At 45.9% G+C, this 16,712-nt stretch overlaps 1 protein-coding gene across 1 annotated transcript; it reads right to left on the bottom strand.

Moving 5' to 3' along the window:
• Positions 1–5,984: 5,984 nt before the first annotated feature.
• Positions 5,985–7,024, bottom strand: LOC124699285 (transcription factor MYB60-like). The gene is made up of 2 exons (XM_047231608.1): positions 6,750–7,024; positions 5,985–6,657 (listed from the first exon to the last, which is right to left on the bottom strand). The coding sequence occupies exons 1-2, from the start codon at positions 7,010–7,012 to the stop codon at positions 5,994–5,996; spliced, it is 927 nt and encodes a 308-aa protein (XP_047087564.1). The 5' UTR covers positions 7,013–7,024; the 3' UTR covers positions 5,985–5,993.
• Positions 7,025–16,712: the final 9,688 nt, after the last annotated feature.

The following is a 16,712-nucleotide window of genomic DNA, read 5'->3' as shown; positions in this document are numbered from 1 at the left end:
ACTCTAGCAGGATTTGTGAGTTTTGTAATGTGAATAAATAAGGACCTCGGGTCTTGTTCTTCTCCCATAGTTTTTTTTGTCCAAAGTGCTCATGTGCGTTTTCTACTTTGCAACACACCATTCTGTATGTAATTTGTGCAATTTAAATTCGAATCATTTAATTCGACTCTTACCTGGAGGCGTCTCAAGCCAGCTATGAGTTTACAGAGCTCTTTCTGCCTTACCTGATGTCGCCTGTACCCAAGCTCAACATCCTTACTTGTAAGTTTCTCTTCTTTCCATATACCTGTTTGATTTTTGGTGTTTAGAAACATATAGCTCTTCATTTGTACCATCGTCTGTTTGATTTGGGTTCTTAGAAACAAATAGCCAGCTCTTCATTTGTATCATAATTGTTTGTTGGTATTACAAAATTTACAGGACAGTTGAAGTGTAACATTTTATTGTCAGTTGAATTTTTTCCTTTCCTCTTATTCCAGTTGTTTGGAAAGCCTAGGGTGCCAGAGAGTAATAGCAATAATAATTTTGATTTTTTCGTCAGCCCTGTTACTGATTCACCCAAACAGGCCAAAATGACATACCTAACTTCCCACGCGTGCAACACATATTTTCCTGTACATACGTCTATTTGAAAAGGCCCATCAACTATTGACAGAGGTCAGCCCATGCTGCATAACCGTTTAACTGCAGAATTTGGTGAATTCACATGAGTGATATGGACAACTGAAGTTTTAGCAATGACATCAAAAGATGTATTTTGTACTACGTTCCGTTACTCCTTTAATACCACTTTCTAGTATTTTCTTAAGGAAAACGTCCACATAAAAATGATATCGATTGCTGTTGCTTTCAGACCATTGATTTGAAACAGTTAACCGTTTCTGATCACATCCTGAAGAGAGTTTTGTACTGTCTCTGTTCACTTTGCACCTATCTTTCATTGAAAAACAAATTTGCACCTATCAAAGATGTCACTTGAGAGTTCCTGACTAATATATCAACATGTAACAAGTTGCCTACGGTTTGCTTGTGTTGCCTGACATCTTGTTTAGGTCGAGCCTGTTGTTCTCAATTACCAAACGACAAAACGATTGTCCAATTTCATGCTTTTATTCCTGTAGGAATTGCAATCAACTGGTGGACCCATGCCAAGTCCCTGCACAGGTATAGCTAGCGTGATGGAACCCTTTTATTTCTGATTAAGGCTTCTAAAAATAGTCAACAACAGAAAGCTACTAAAACAGTCACTGCTATGAATTGCTGTTGTAACTTGTAACCATGCCTCATTTTTCGAAGGAGGATGTAACACTTCATGGAAGAGAGCTACAAAACTGGTTCCAAGAGCATATAATTGGAGCTTAAAACTACTCATACTCAGTTTTTTTTTATTGTGCTTACATGAAAAGTATATATAGAGTTTGTTATTGACTTTATGCTCAACAGAATTCAACTTTCGCTCTTGCTAATCGAAGCAATCTATAAGGTCAATCCTTCATGACACCAAATTTGATCAACTTTTAAGTTAGTAACTTCTCAGCTATCTTTCTTAGCTTTGGTGCTTCAACTGATTCCCTTTGATCGAGTTGCAAAAAATGATCTTACACATTGTCCACCCTTTAGGATTTGCTCTCTTAAAGGCATGTTTAGAACATAAGAATTCCATAGGTGCTTTGCTTGAATTTCACCGTGAAGTCGTGAACAGGTCAATTCCTGCATTCCAAGTTCAAGTTTATCATGTTGAAGGAAAACTGAGTGAGCTGGCACATTATGGATTTCTTATTCAAAGTTTCCAAAAGGTTGGATTCGTGTTAACAGTGAGAGAGGCAGTAGTGTTTTTTAGGGAAAGATTTGTAGACAGACCGTTTTGCATTACTGATTTACCACATTGCATTGTGAGCTGAAGAGATATTGGCTCTGTCTTTCATAGCCTCAGGGAAATCTGGAATGGATGTTCCCTGGCCACTTCCTTGCAGCTTTTGAGACTGCTCTCATAAATGACAATTGGCAGTCACTTGCCCCAGACTATCGTTGATGGATCTGCAGCCATCATTCAAAAAATAATGGACTTGGAACGACGAGTTCATATCAATTTTCCCAACAGGCGGGTATCTTTTCTTGGTTTGAATATACACCCTAAATTGTACCAAATGAATTGGCATCTTAATCAAGTCCTTTGATATATCATAGGGCTAAAACACATTAGCAGGAACATAGGGCAGGCAACGTGACATGTTGCCTACCGTCTTGGCCACCATATCAAGCAGGCCTAGTGATAGCAGTGGCAGGGAAAAAGTTCATTGAATAATTGGTTACACTTCTTTTTTGCCATTAAATTAAACGTGCCTATGATGCGACATATAACATAATATTATGAGGATCATGTTGTATTTTGTATGCTGTATAAGTGTACGTTACTGAGTTGCCTAACGATGTTTCTCATTGCTCAAACAGAAGCATCCTCAACATTCAAAGAAAAAAAACAGAAGCATCCTGCACTGGACATGCTATGTAAGTGAAAATTTTGCAACAAACAATGGTATGCACCTGAGGATTCAGTGATATGAATTAGGTAGCTGAAAAGCTCCTGGTTTGCTTCTGATTCTTGGTTATAGTTATACTGACTTTCTGTATTAAATGGTCATGCATATCATAACTGGTGCATCTTTTAATTAAATGTTTTCCAAAGAAATCATACACATAGATTGAGGGAGGAAGTATATACATGTAACTTTTGGTTAAAAATGTTTTCCAAAGAAATCATACACATACTTGTTTTTTGGGGAGGGAGCAAGCTATATGAGATCCAGCAGCTCGAAAAAATAACTGGTATAAATGTTGTACCTTGTATTTTGTGTCCTCTGTATTGTCTCTTTAATATCTGTGTTCACTGTTACGCTGCAGCTTGTTGCTCTTTGTACACGTTTAGACTAATCTTCTTAGTTTGATAACATTTGTTGGATAACCATATCCATCGTTAGACTGAGGACTGAGGGCATTGCCTGTGGTGCTTTGGGGTCAAGTCCCCAACTACAAAAGAGCTGGTTGGCTGAGGTGGTCCCTGTGGTGCTGATTTGGCTAGTAGTTGGGAGGTAAGCAGCTAACCTATGTGATGATCATGTTATACACTAGTACTTTCAGGTGAACTGAGACAGGTTTTCCTTTCTGTGACAACCTTTTGAACCAGCAACGGGTGTTCCACACTCTTAAATTTTGCATCAGCAGCCCTGTATCGTTTATGTAGTTTGTTCCAGACTTCCTTTTGAATAGTTGAAGTATTTTATTTCTCTCTGAAAATAAACTTTTATCCAAGTAATTAGTGCTTCAATTGTTGTTTGAGTATACTTGTAATATTCTTTAAGCATTTAATTGTTGACACTCACTAGTTTTAACTATTCTCATGGAATGAATGGCTGGTATTATTACATTTGTCTGTCTTTTAGTAGCAGCTAATCAAGTCATCTGCTGTCATGTGCCATTATTGTTTTTTCTTTATTTATATATCATCTTTAATGTAATGCAAAATTGGGACCAACGAGTACCTATTGCACTAATGGGTGATTATTATGCTGACAGAGATATTTGGAAATTGAAATTCTAAATCACGTGCTAGTCTGATCAGAAAAGTAGTTTGTTGAATGATTAAGCAGGTGATAGTAATTTGCTGAATGACTATGCAGTTACTTTTATGTTGTCAGTGATTAAATGGTTCCGTGGTTATCAGTTTCTTGCAAATTCCTTGCTTTTCTAGCATAGCAAGTTTTGGGATGCCAAAAGAGCTTAGCTTTCATTAGTCTACCGGTTTAACTTTCTGTGTAAACTTGAGCTGACATCATAAACCAAACTATGTTACTGATAATGTTTCTGAGAAAACAGAGAAATAAAATGTTGATAAACTGAACAGGGAAGTTTCCTGGAGCCAACGGATTTTTTTTTTCTCAACTCCAAGATCGATGCATGAAATTGTGTGTCATTAGATCTCCCCTTAGTTCAAACATCACCTGTCTATTAAGAGCAATTAAATACCAGATGATGATATTATCCTTACACTACTATATGCCTCACTTCAATGCCTAGTTGCATACTTGCTCCCCAGGATATCCCTTAGGGTCCCCTCAAGATTGGTGATATTAGGGTTCAACTTGGAGTCTATGCCTTGATTCCCGGAGAAGATGGCAACTGATGTCTGTCAATTGATGATACAGCCTGAATCCGCGGATACTACATATATACACAAACACATGAAGATCTGCTACTTTGAATGTCCGTGTTTGAAGATCTACTACTTTCAAATCGTTGGAAGTAACGGAATAAAAATGACTGTTACATGCTTATGGTTAAACTTTGTAGCCATCACTCCATTATCGAGTGCTCTGATTTTTCTATGGGATGACCTGGTTCAGAAATTTCAGACTACTCCCACTGTCCCACATCCTCAATTGACCATCAGTTTTACAGCTGTTACAATACATATATACAAATTACCTGTCTCTTGCAGGGTTAGGCCATGTTTACAGCAGATACTTTTTTTTTTATGTTTCTGCAGGAAATGAACTGATCCCTATCAAAGTCCTGTTCGAAACAGTCCCTTACTGTGCAGCTGAAAAGGTTTCCTGGAAGGGTCAATGTAGCTTGTTCATGTGCTCCACAGCTCCAGTGAGGTAACATAAATCGATCTTTCGTACTTAATTGCTGCTAGCTAGCTGCTGGTGGCTGGTTTCCCCGGCACTCCGTTGGCACTCTTAAGCTGCAGGTGCACCATATGCTACTGGACTTAGGCCCCATGCATCCTGTATTGTGAATGATGGCTACATCAAGATTGCGATGTATGCCTCTACTTCATGATCATGTTCTCAAGTCTGTGACTTTTGTATATAGATGACTTGGGCACTGCTGCTACATGACTTTTGATAATGTATAGAGATGAATTTTACTTACATCCAGATGGTACTTCATATAAATTTGTTAAGTCTGAATTTACGCCAGAGTTTGCAGGGATTTAGTTTACGCCGGAGGGTTCTGTAGATGATGCAAAAGGGATGTGTAACGGAGGAGGGCGTGACAGCCATGTCTCAATCATGCAATTACTCGTAAGCATTTTCCTGGGTATTAATGCCCTATTCCGCGTAGTGCTGCCTAGTGCATGCCTGTTGCTGTATGGCTTAATTTTGGTGCATGATAGTAACAAGCTAACAGTGTATTTCTAGCAATGCAGATGACTATATTAATATCTAGGAGCCATCGACGTAACATATTGTACTACAATCTACGTAGAAGTAGGCGGAGTACTTGCTTAGATGAGTGACTTAGTGCAGTCCTCTCTAAAGAGCTTTCCTAGTAACTGGATTCTTTAGCTTCTCTTTTGGAACCAGGTTTCTCTCTGGAGCCATAAAAGACAAGCACTTGCTGCATTTAGTGTATAGATACATTTAAATTTGGATAAATCTACAATATCGTTTTTGGTACGGAGAGAGTAACAAGAAGCATGCTGTACATACTTTAGAGAGTGCAGACCAGACCAGACCAGACCTTTTCACCCTCTGACATAAATGTGTTGAAGCTAAATGACATGGATGTATGCAACATTTTCACCTTGGGTACATCATGACTAGAGAAATCCCTGTTGCTATCTTGTATCCTTCAATGTCTTAATGCTCCTGTCGAGCGTATGCATGCTCTATTCAGTAATGTTTTCCTAGCTTTTTTTTTTTTCTCTAACAGTAGTACAAGGAGGACGCTCAAATACACCACGAACACATACTACACACGCCCGGAAATTATCAGAGGCTCCAGACCTCAAGACTCTTATTAACTTGTAGTACTCCATTACACATATGCATATGTCATTCTCGAGAAAAAAACATATATGCATATGCTTCCATAGCTTTGCTAAGTAACATATTTTTTTTGCCAACATAATTTAACCTCACTGAAATGTAGTATTGATGTGTTACATGAACTTTATCACTGTGACATTGTTTTCCCTTTTGTCCGAGCTAGAATAGCATTGGAACGGAGTAGCACTCATCGGAGAGCTCCAGCTCCGCGGCCTCATCGAACAGCCACTGCTCGATCGAGCACAGAGGCGCCTGATGAGCCTGCAGCTTCTGCTTGGTCTCGTCGTCATAGCTGACGGCGCCTCCGATCGAGGCCGGCTGCTGCACGCTGGCGGTGAAGCTCGTCTCCGCGCTGCTGCCGGTGCCGGACATGCCGTCGAAGGACAGCAGAGGGCTGACGCGGGGCTTGACGTCGTCGCCGTCGGAGTAGTTCTGCAGCGGCGGCAGCTGGGAGCTCTTCATGAAGCCGTCTAGCAGCTTGGATATGTTGTCCACGCTGGAGGCGTAGGACGACGAGGAGCAGACGTCGGTGGCGGCGTCGGCGGCGAAGGGTGAGTGTGGACGCCGGGCGATCAGCTGCGAGACCTCCGTGTTGTCGGCAGCGCCGTAGCCGTAGTCGACCTTGGAGATCATGTCATGGTGTTGATGTTGGTCGAAATTGCCGTCTGCTGCTGTGGCGGAGGAGGACCCCGGACCCTGAGGCGCCGCGAAGATGGCGCCCATGGCCTGCTGCTTCCTGAGCTTCTTCTTGAGGTGCGTGTTCCAGTAGTTCTTGATGTCGTTGTCCGTCCTCCGCGGCAGGTACGACGCGATCGCCGCCCATCTACACTCAAAGCAAAGCAAGATATTGATCATCACCGCCATGGAGAACACGATTTCACACCGAGACCAAGATCGATCGATGAAGGTACATACCTGTTGCCGAGGAGCGACTGGAGGTGGACGATGACGCCTTCCTCGTGGGGCGTGAAGTTGCCGCGCTTGATGCCGGGGCGGAGGTAGTTGGTCCAGCGGAGGCGGCAGCTCTTGCTGCATCGCATCAGGCCGGTGCTCACCGGCACCGACCGCCAGTTGCCGGGGCCGTTCTCCTGGATGTAGGACACCAGGATGATGTCCTCCTCCGGCGTCCACGGACCCTTCTTCACGCCCACCTTGTCGCAGCACGGCGGCCTACCCATGACCGGTCGACTACTTCTGTTCGATCACACACACGCGCGCGCGCTCTGACTTGATCTCTTGATTGATTTGATCTCGTCTTTTCCTGGCCGTGCAGTGTCTCAAGCTTGTTGCGTATATATAGGAGCGAGCTTCCTGAATGGGAGCGAGTGAGTGAGCTCCCTTTTCACTTGCTGTCGTGTACGTACACCTGTGACGCTACTGTGATGGTTTATTTTCACTTTCTTGCTGCTGATCGATCTGTATACTACGCTTTCCTTTCTCTTTCCATCAACAACGTCACATGAATGATATACAGACCGATGGATCCACCTGGCCCACGCCTTAAAGGAAGGACTACTTGAGAGCCAGAGGTGAATAGCCCACTGTGTGAAATTTAAGAGGCCCCGGCTTTTGCATCGCGTACAGGAGGCCGATGGCTCATCCAACATGAATTGGCAAGGCATGCATTTCATTCCGCGACAACATGTACAAATCATGCACAGTGCTACAAACACTTTGGTTAATTTGCTACCGTGCTGCTAAAGCACGACAACACATCTAAAAAGGTCTGCAAAGGTTAAACGTGTAACCATGAAATGTGTCTATAATCCCACAATTTTTTTGCTAATAGGGAAATAGCGGTTGTAGTGGTATTCCCTGAAAAGTCAGCCACATACGAACCGTTTTCTGTATACTGACAAAAAACATTCTTTTGAGTGTCTTGCTCCACAAAAGAATCACGAAATCAACACCAAAGAAGGTCGCGAGACCCGTAAAACCAAGTTGATGGACAAATAGTAGGGTCTCTACAAGCTTGACGTTTATGAGTGAAACGTCCGGTGTTAGCACCACCTTGGCTATGGATCCATGATGAAAGTCGGAAGAATGAGAAGTTCATGAAGGCCGGAGGGGAGGACTAGCTAAGGGAGGTTCAAGTCTTCGCGCTGTTGAGGGACTTGCTTGGTGTTCCGGGTTTCACAACAGCGGTATGAAAGTGGGGGCGACAACACAGGTGAAATTCAGAGTCCTACCTTTCAGGGTGAAAACCCAAGGTTTGGCCTTAACTGGTTGTGCCTGGCAATGACCTTGTTGGAGGCATTGTTTTGAGAGCGGGGACTATCTTCAGGGTGAAAACCTAAGATCGTTGATCGGGCGGCGACGGTGTTAGAGCACTGTTCCCTTCTTGGAGGCGTCGTTTTTGGAGAGTCTGTATTTCCGGTGTTGTCTTGGCGGTGGATGTATTGCTGCTGTTAGGCCCGAGATACTGTAGCGGGACTTTTGTTTCTTAGTTTTCTTTTCTTTTTTTGGCTGTGTGCATCCGTAGTGCCATTAGGGTGGTGCGTTGTTGCAGAGGCTGGGTGTAATTGGTATCTTTTTGATATTAATATATTCCCTTTATCAAAAAAAAAGCACCACCTTGGCGAGATCCATTACGTTTGAGTGTGTTTTGTCGCCATAGGATACAATAGCATTAGAAATATTAGGCCTCAAATCCATGACGATGTCTTTGCTTCCGATCGTATGATTAGTGGTGTCACTATCGAACACCCATCTAGATCCACCAGAACACTCAAAGGTACTACAAGAAATCAATTCTTGTTTTTAGGTATCCATTTTGCAATGGGCCCTCTCATGTTAATAACAAGGGTTTTAGGCACCTAAATAGTCCAATCAACATAACCACCAAAAGTACCAACATAATGACCACAAATTTCACGATAGTAATTGCGAAAAAGAACATAGTTACTGTTATGCTTCTCGGCATAGACCCAAGAGGTGGGGTTAGAATTTCCGCCTCACGGGTGTTATGCTTCTCGGCATAGCCCCTAGAGGTGGGGCCGGACTCTCCGCCTCATGGGCACCCTTCTTCCCCAATCCCTTCCTTGCCGAATTTTTCTTGTTGGATGGCAAGGGCAAGGCGTTTCGACAACTGGGCCTTACAACCTAGTGTTCTCCTCAACATGTTCACTCGAAGAGTTAGAGGAAATAGGCACTTCTACTTGTTATCACCAGAATTTCGCCAGAGCAGGAGATGGGCCGTGATCGAAGATGGGCTTAGAGGACCTGCATATAAAGTGTCTCTGAATCGGCCTTGTGCGAGAGTTTGGGCTAGATTGCCCGTGTATCTGTATATTATGGTAGATTACGTTTTATGTTTAGAATTAAGAGATAGAGTTTAGTCGTACACAACTAGGTTTATTTCCGAGATAGAGAGTCTACGGACTATAAATATGTACCTAGGGTTATTGAGAAGGGAGGACGATCACGTTCACAACAAACCAATCTAGGCGCATCGCCACCCCTTGTTTCGAGGGTTTCTTCCGGGTAAGCGTCATGCTGCCTAGATCGCATCTTGCGATCTAGGCAGTGTCTGTTTATTCGTTGCTTGGTGTTGCTCGTGCTGAAGCCTTGTTGATGGCGAGCAACACCCTTATCATAGATGTTTTGGGGCTGACGTCGATACTTTCATGATATGCTTGCTTAGCTACGCTGCCCCTCAATATCTAGCTGCCCTTACACCTATCTTGGGTGTAAGGGCAGCATCTTGCTTAGTCTTTATTTAGTAGATCTGATGTGTTATAGTCGTTTCTTGTTCTTCAAGGATTAGTTTGATATCCGCATGGTTAGGCCTTGCAAACAGGGTTGAACGATCCGGTAGCGCGTAAGGTATAGTTTGCTGATCCTAGAAGGATTGTTCCGGGAATCGACGTTATATTTGTTTTTAGGCCTCTTTAGGACTAGTTTTCTATTATCTTACGTATCTGCTAGGCTCAACTACGTGTAGGATGTTCCGGTTATGCGGTGAAAACCCTAGACTGTCGTAGATTGATTTATCTTGGTTTTGATTAAGCAGGATCCCCATGTTATCGTAAATCCAACGTGAACCATGGGGTAATCGGCTCTTTGAGCCGATTCACAGGGTAACCTTAGAGCCGATCGGGGCTCGTATTTAATGTTTACGTGTTTGCCATGCAGGAAACTAATCGAAGCAATCCATCACCTTCCTGACCAGGTATAGGTCAGGTGGCACGCCCTCGCACCAGCCGGGACGTGTGCCGGAGCATTGCGGGCCGTTGCTCGAGGGACCAGGGCCCACCAGCAGTCCTGGGAGCCTCCCGGCTCTCCGTGTTGCCCGTCGCTGCTCGCCGGTGGGTTTTGGTGGGCAACACATTCTGGCACGCCCGGTGGGACCTTCTACAGCAACCATGTCAAAATCTGCAGCTGAGATGGCGGACGAACCAGTCACGTACGCAGAGCTCCCGGAGGAGCACAAGAAGAAATATGATGAGATAAAAGCCATCTTAGAAGCCGATCTCATCGGCTCTTTCACGAAGACCCGTTCACATGGCATTAGGTGGAAAGGGTTCTCACCCGAAGGCGTTCTCGATGAAGTAGACCTCTCTACCTCTTCAGAGGAACGCACCAGAGCTCTGCGCCAGGAAATTAATTACATGGTGGCTCATTCCCTACACCGTCATTCTGAGAGCCTGGTGAACGCTTTTGAGCGCGTTGCGGTTCGCGTGGTTCAGGAAGTCATGAAGCACCAGTACTCTCCGTCAGGACCTACCCTAGGGACTCACCAGGGAGAAATACCGTTCCAGACCAGACCGCCGCTGCCATTCGCGCTTGCAGCTCCGCAGCTACGGTGGTTCACCGGCGTACGTCGTCTACAAGGTTGGAGGCGATCCTGGAGATTGCCAATTCCTGTATGAGCCGCCTAAAGAGATCCCACATGGATACGTGTGCACATACGTGCCGGATTGCAATACCTTGGCGCACACGAACCAGATTGCACCAGCAGGTATTTCTGGAGCAGACGCCGAGAAACAGGCATGGCTAGCTAAATATGCCACCGGAACGAGTCAAGAAAACTCGGTCCCTGCAGCTCAGACCATGGAACAAATCAGTACAATCTTGAGAGACCAGTTCGGCATCCTGCCGAAGAGGAAAACAATCGGCTATTCCAAGCCGTACCCCGACGAGTATGATTTGATCCCGCTGCCACCCAAGTATCGGCTCCCTGAATTCTCAAAATTCAATGGATCAGAAGGGTCTAGCTCAATTGAGCACGTGAGCCGATATTTGGCACCGTTGGGCATGATTTCAGCATCAGACCCGTTGCGTGTAAGGTTTTTTGCACAATCTCTCACGGGATCAGCCTTTGGGTGGTACACCTCGTTGCCACCAGACTCAGTCCGGACGTGGAAGCAATTGGAAGAGCAGTTTCATGTTCAATATCACTCAGAAGCTACCGAGGCTGGCATTGCCGATCTAACGCAGGTGCGGCAGAAGCGGGGAGAGACGGTGTCGGAATACCTTCAACGTTTCAGGACTGTCAGGAACCGATGTTATTCAGTTCGTTTAACTGAGAAAGAAGCAGTCGATCTGACAGCATTGGGCCTCGCAACGCCGATCAAGGATCTGGCTTTCCAAGTAGACTACAGTTCACTGGCGCACATGGCTCGGAAATTAACATTGTATGAGCAGCGCCACCCAGAATTGTACCAAGACAAGTTCAAGCGTCCGGTAGCCCTGGTCGAGACAGAAGAAGCTGAGGATTCTGCAGAAGACCTGGAAGTAGCCGTGGCTGAATGGGCTCGGGGGGCAGCTCCCGTGTCCTGCAAATGGGTAAAACAACAAGGGCCTGTAAAAGGGTTTGACTTCGACGTGAGCAAAGCTGAGCAGATATTCGATTTATTGCTTGAGGAAAAACAGCTGAAGTTACCCGAAGGCCATAAAATCCCTACGGCGCAAGAGATGAACGGGAGACCATACTGCAAGTGGCATCATTCGTTCACCCATGTCACCAATGACTGCAAAGAGTTGCGTCGGCAGATCCAAACGGCGATAGAACAAGGCCGATTGCTCTTTGGCTAGTTTGCCATGAAAGTGGACACACACCCGTTTCCTGGCGTCAACATGGTGGAATTCAATCACTCCACGAGGCATCAGCCAGGTTTCTCATTTGATGTTAACATGGCGGGGCCTGTATATCACCATGGCAAGGATAAAGAAGAAAGCAGTCACTCCCGTGGCAAGGAAAAGGAGGAGGCCGGCCTACGCGACCGGCCCCGATATGATGACAGACGGTACCTCACCGAGGAACAAGTGAGAAGCGTGCGATATCAACGACCACTCTCCGCACATCTCCTTAACAAATATGAGCATCAGTATGACCGACATCGGCGGTACGACAGAGATGACGAAAGATATCGTCGGTCTGACGTAGACAAAGGAAGATATCGTCGGCATGATAGAGACGACGAAGGATATGAGCACCGCTCTAAGGGGAAGTCAAGGGAGCAGGAAGACATGGATAGACACTGGGACTGTACTTTCTTTAAGCATTGCTGGGATTCAGGAATGAGCCGATTGCCCACAATCGACAACTGCCCGGAGTGTAGACAGCAGAAGAAGGACGCAGGAGAAGTTTCAGTTTTCAAGCGTCTAGGACCTCTCCCATCTCAGAACAGACGAGCTGAGTCATCTCAAGAGGAAGACTTTGAGGATTCAGAAGATGAAGAAGAGGATAGGTACCACCGGCCAAGGTGGTGTCCTGATGGACTCAGCCACTCCCAAAAGCGTAGGGTTCAGCGGCTACGTAGCTTGGAGCAAGCCGAGGCGCAATACCTGCACACGTTGAGGAAAGCGCGGCCCGATCTGGCCGTGAAAATTCAGCAAACTTTGGACGAGGAGAGTCGTCCACAGAAGAAAGAATGGCGCCCCAAACAGACAAAAGCCGATGCAAGTGCATCGGCTAGCACAAATATGGTGTTCATACTTCCCTCGGAGTTTTGTGCTCCAAGAACCGAAGAAGTGCCGATAGCGCAGTTTGACTGCGGCCCACGGCCAGTTATCTTTGAAAAGCCACGAGAGAAGAGCTACAAACATTTGAAGGCCCTGTACCTAAAGGGTTATATCAATGGGCAGCCTGTTGGCAAGATGCTGGTTGACACGAGAGCGGCAGTCAACATAATGCCATACTCCATGCTACGGCGTTTGGGACGCTCTAACGCAGATCTGATCAAAACCAACGTCACACTAAGCGACTTCAACGGCCAAGCATCAGAGCACGCAAGGCGTTCTGAACGTGGATCTAACCGTAGGCCGAAAAACCATCCATACATCATTCTTCATCGTCGACAGCAAAAGCACCTACGCTGTCCTGCTAGGGAGGGATTGGATTCACGCCAACTGCTGCATTCCATCCACAATGCACCAATGCCTGATACAATGGGATGGAGATGAAGTGGAGGTCGTGCATGCAGATGACTCGATCGAGGTCTCAATAGCTGGCATGAACATTTGGGACGCGGAAGACCAAGAGCCGCTCTCTGGAGTCAGTTTGGACGGCTGTGAGCGCATCGAAGTTACAAAAAACGGGGTGAGGCTGGTCTTATCCACCGGCCTGACAGAGTAGCAAGAACAACATCAATCGACGAACGTGGCAAGGCCGATCCCTGCGATCGGCCCCAAAAAATAAAAAGGGATGACCTCACTTCAAGCATGTCACGTCGTCGTAGTAGGGAGACTCCCTCCCGTGGTGGAGTACAAATAAGTTGTAAACCTTCATTGAACAATGCAATCAAAAAGGAGGCCGATTCCAGCAATCGGCCAAAATTATCCTCACCATACGTTCTGCCTGTGTTCAGCATTGATCTAGCAGGCGACGGGAAGCTAGGGTATGGGTTTACATCGGCTGATGAGCTAGAAGAGATTGACATTGGTCCTGGGGATAAGCCACGACCAACATTTATCAGCAAAAAGTTAGATCCGCATCTGAGGAGCCTGATGATAGCTTTGTTGAAAGAATACCCAGATTGTTTTGCCTGGGATTACACAGAGATGCCCGGGTTAGACAGGAGTATCATTGAGCATCGGCTCCCTCTTAAGAAAGGATTTCGGCCGTTCCAGCAGCGAGCACGACAAATGAAGGCCGAAATTTTAGAAGAAGTCAAGAAAGAGATCGAGAAAATGTTGAGCGCCGGGTTCATCAGGCCATGTAGGTACGCTGAGTGGATTTCCAGTATCGTACCTGTAGAGAAAAAGGACGGCCGATGGCGCGTCGCCATAGATTTTCGAGATCTCAACAGAGCCACTCCAAAGGATGAGTACCCAATGCCGGTAGCAGAGACATTGATCAATGCAGCTGCTGGTCATAAGGTTTTAAGCTTCATGGATGGCAATGCCGGTTATAACCAAATTTTTATGGCTCCAGAAGATATACACAAGACTGCATTCAGAGTACCAGGTTCGGTGGGCTTGTTTGAATATGTAGTCATGACATTTGGACTGAAAAATGCCGGCGCAATGTACCAACGAGCCATGAATTACATCTTTCATGATCTGATCGGCAAGTTGGTGGAGATTTACATTGATGACGTGGTGGTCAAGTCTGTCTCAGTGGAAGGACACTTGGAGGATTTGCGACGCATCCTGGACCGAACTAGAAAATTTGGACTAAGAATGAATCCAAAGAAGTGTGCTTTTGGTGTGACGGCCGGTCAATTCTTGGGCTTCTTGGTTCATGAACGCGGAATTGAGATCGGCCTGAAAAGTCAGGAGGCAGTACGAACAATGAAGCCACCTACCACGAAAAAGGAACTCCAGTGTCTCATCGGCAAAATCAACTTCGTCAGAAGGTTCATCTCTAACCTGTCAGGACGAATCGAGCCGTTCATGGGATTGGTAAAAATTAAATCCGATGAGGAGTTTCGCTGGGGGGCAGAGCAACAGCGAGCATTCGACGAGATTAAAGAGTATCTAACGAAGCCACCTGTGTTGGTTCCGCCCCGGCGAGACGGACCATTCTATATTTACTCGTCGATGAGTCGACACTTCCATCGCCTCAGTGGTGGTGCAAGTCTATGATGGTCTGGAGAGGGTCGCTTTCTGCCTCAGCAGAAGGATGTTGGATGCAGAAACTAGGTACCCTGAGATCGAGAAGTTGTGCCTCTGCCTATTCTTTACCTGCACCAAGCTTCGTCACATCCTGCTAACCGCGGAAATTGTCATCATATGCAAATCAGATGTTGTCAAACACATGCTGTCGGCTCCTGTGTTGAAAGGCCGACTCGGTAAGTGGATGTTTGCTTTATCGGAATTTGATCTCCGGTATCAACCTGCGAAAGCAGTCAAAGGACAGGCGTTGGCCGATCTTATTGCTGAACGAATCAACACTGATATAGCAAGACCGTGTCGTACGTGCATGGGCCATGTTTTTCGATGGATCGGCTTGTGATGATGGTTGCGGCATCGGCATTCTACTCGTGTCACCTCAGGGGGCAACATATTCCTTCTCCATCAGGCTGTCTACCCCTTGCACCAACAATGTCGCTGAGTATGAAGCAATACGCAAGGGAATGGAGTTGCTTATTGAAACCGGGGCAGAAGCAGTGGAACTTTTTGGAGACTCAAAATTGGTGATTTCCCAGCTCACGGAGGAATACAAGTGTGAGAGCGACTCGCTCTTCCCATTATGGATGCAATGCCGAGAGCTGATGGCACAATTTAGGTACATAAACTTCAACTGGATCCCGAGGTCGCAGAACACCGAGGCGAACGATCTTGCACAGATGGCGTCAGGCTACAAGGATGTAGCAGGTGGAGCCGATGTCCAGGTACAGTTCATGGAACCGGATGACTGGAGAGCCGATATCTTCAATTACTTGAAAGATTCGGCTCGGGGGGCACCTAAACGGATAAGGTACAAGGCCATGAAGTATGTCCTTATCGGAGATGACATGTTCTACAGGACTTTGGAAGGGTTACTTCTCAGATGTCTGGGACCAGCCGAGTCAAATCGGCTCTTACACGAGGTACACGAAGGCGCTCGTGGAACTCATCAATCGGCTCATAAGATGAAATGGTTGATCAGGCGATCGGGGTTTTATTGGCCCACCATGCTTGAGGACTGTTTTAATTATTATAAAGGGTGCCAAGCATGTCAGAAGTTTGGGAAAATTAAGATGGCACCGGCATCAGCAATGAACCCCATCATCAAGCCTTGGCCATTTCGAGGTTGGGGTATGGATATGATCGGCAAAATCAATCCTCCATCGAGCAAAGGCCATGTGTGGATTTTGGCCATCACGGATTATTTTACTAAATGGGTGGAGGCCGTCCCTATGAAGTCAGTAGCATCGGCCGATGTTATCAATTTTGTGAAAGAACATGTCATTCACAGATTTGGGATTCCCCAGACTATCACGACCGATGGAGGTTCGGTTTTCGTTTCTCGCGAGTTTAGAGAGTTCTGCGAGGACATGGGAATTAAGTTGATCCGATCATCCCCATACTATGCTCAAGCAAATGGGCAAGCTGAAGCATCCAACCAGAGCCTTATCAAGCCGATTAAGAGGAAAGTCGACGAGCACCCTAGACGTTGGCACGAGGTTTTGTCAGAGGCTTTGTGGGCTTATCGCATGTCATATAATGGAGCGATAAAAACCTCGCCATACCATCTGGTCTATGGACAAGAAGCCGTGTTGCCCTGGGAGATCACGGCTGGGTCGAGACGTGTCACGTTTCAGAATGACTTAACAACTGAAGAATATGCAGCCCTGATGAGTGATAGCATTGAGGATCTGACGGAACTTAGACTTTGGTCGCTTGAGAAAATTAAGGAGAACAAAGCCAAGGTAGCTCGTGCATATAATACGAAGGTGAAGTCAAAGGAGTTCCACGTTGGTGATCTGGTATGGGAAGCTGTATTGCCAT

The sequence above is a fragment of the Lolium rigidum genome, chromosome 3 (assembly GCF_022539505.1).
Source record: "Lolium rigidum isolate FL_2022 chromosome 3, APGP_CSIRO_Lrig_0.1, whole genome shotgun sequence".
NCBI classification, from domain to species: domain Eukaryota; kingdom Viridiplantae; phylum Streptophyta; class Magnoliopsida; order Poales; family Poaceae; genus Lolium; species Lolium rigidum.
This window is presented reverse-complemented; position numbering and strand designations above follow the sequence as displayed.

What these genes read in the sequence shown, in the direction of transcription:
- LOC124699285 (XM_047231608.1), bottom strand. Translation starts at nt 7,012, where the DNA reads ATGGGTAGGCCGCCGTGCTGCGACAAGGTGGGCGTGAAGAAGGGTCCG. An exon ending in CAGTCGCTCCTCGGCAACAG is followed by an intron (nt 6,658 to 6,749) that starts GTATGTACCTTC and finishes CTTTGAGTGTAG; the next exon opens with ATGGGCGGCGATCGCGTCGT.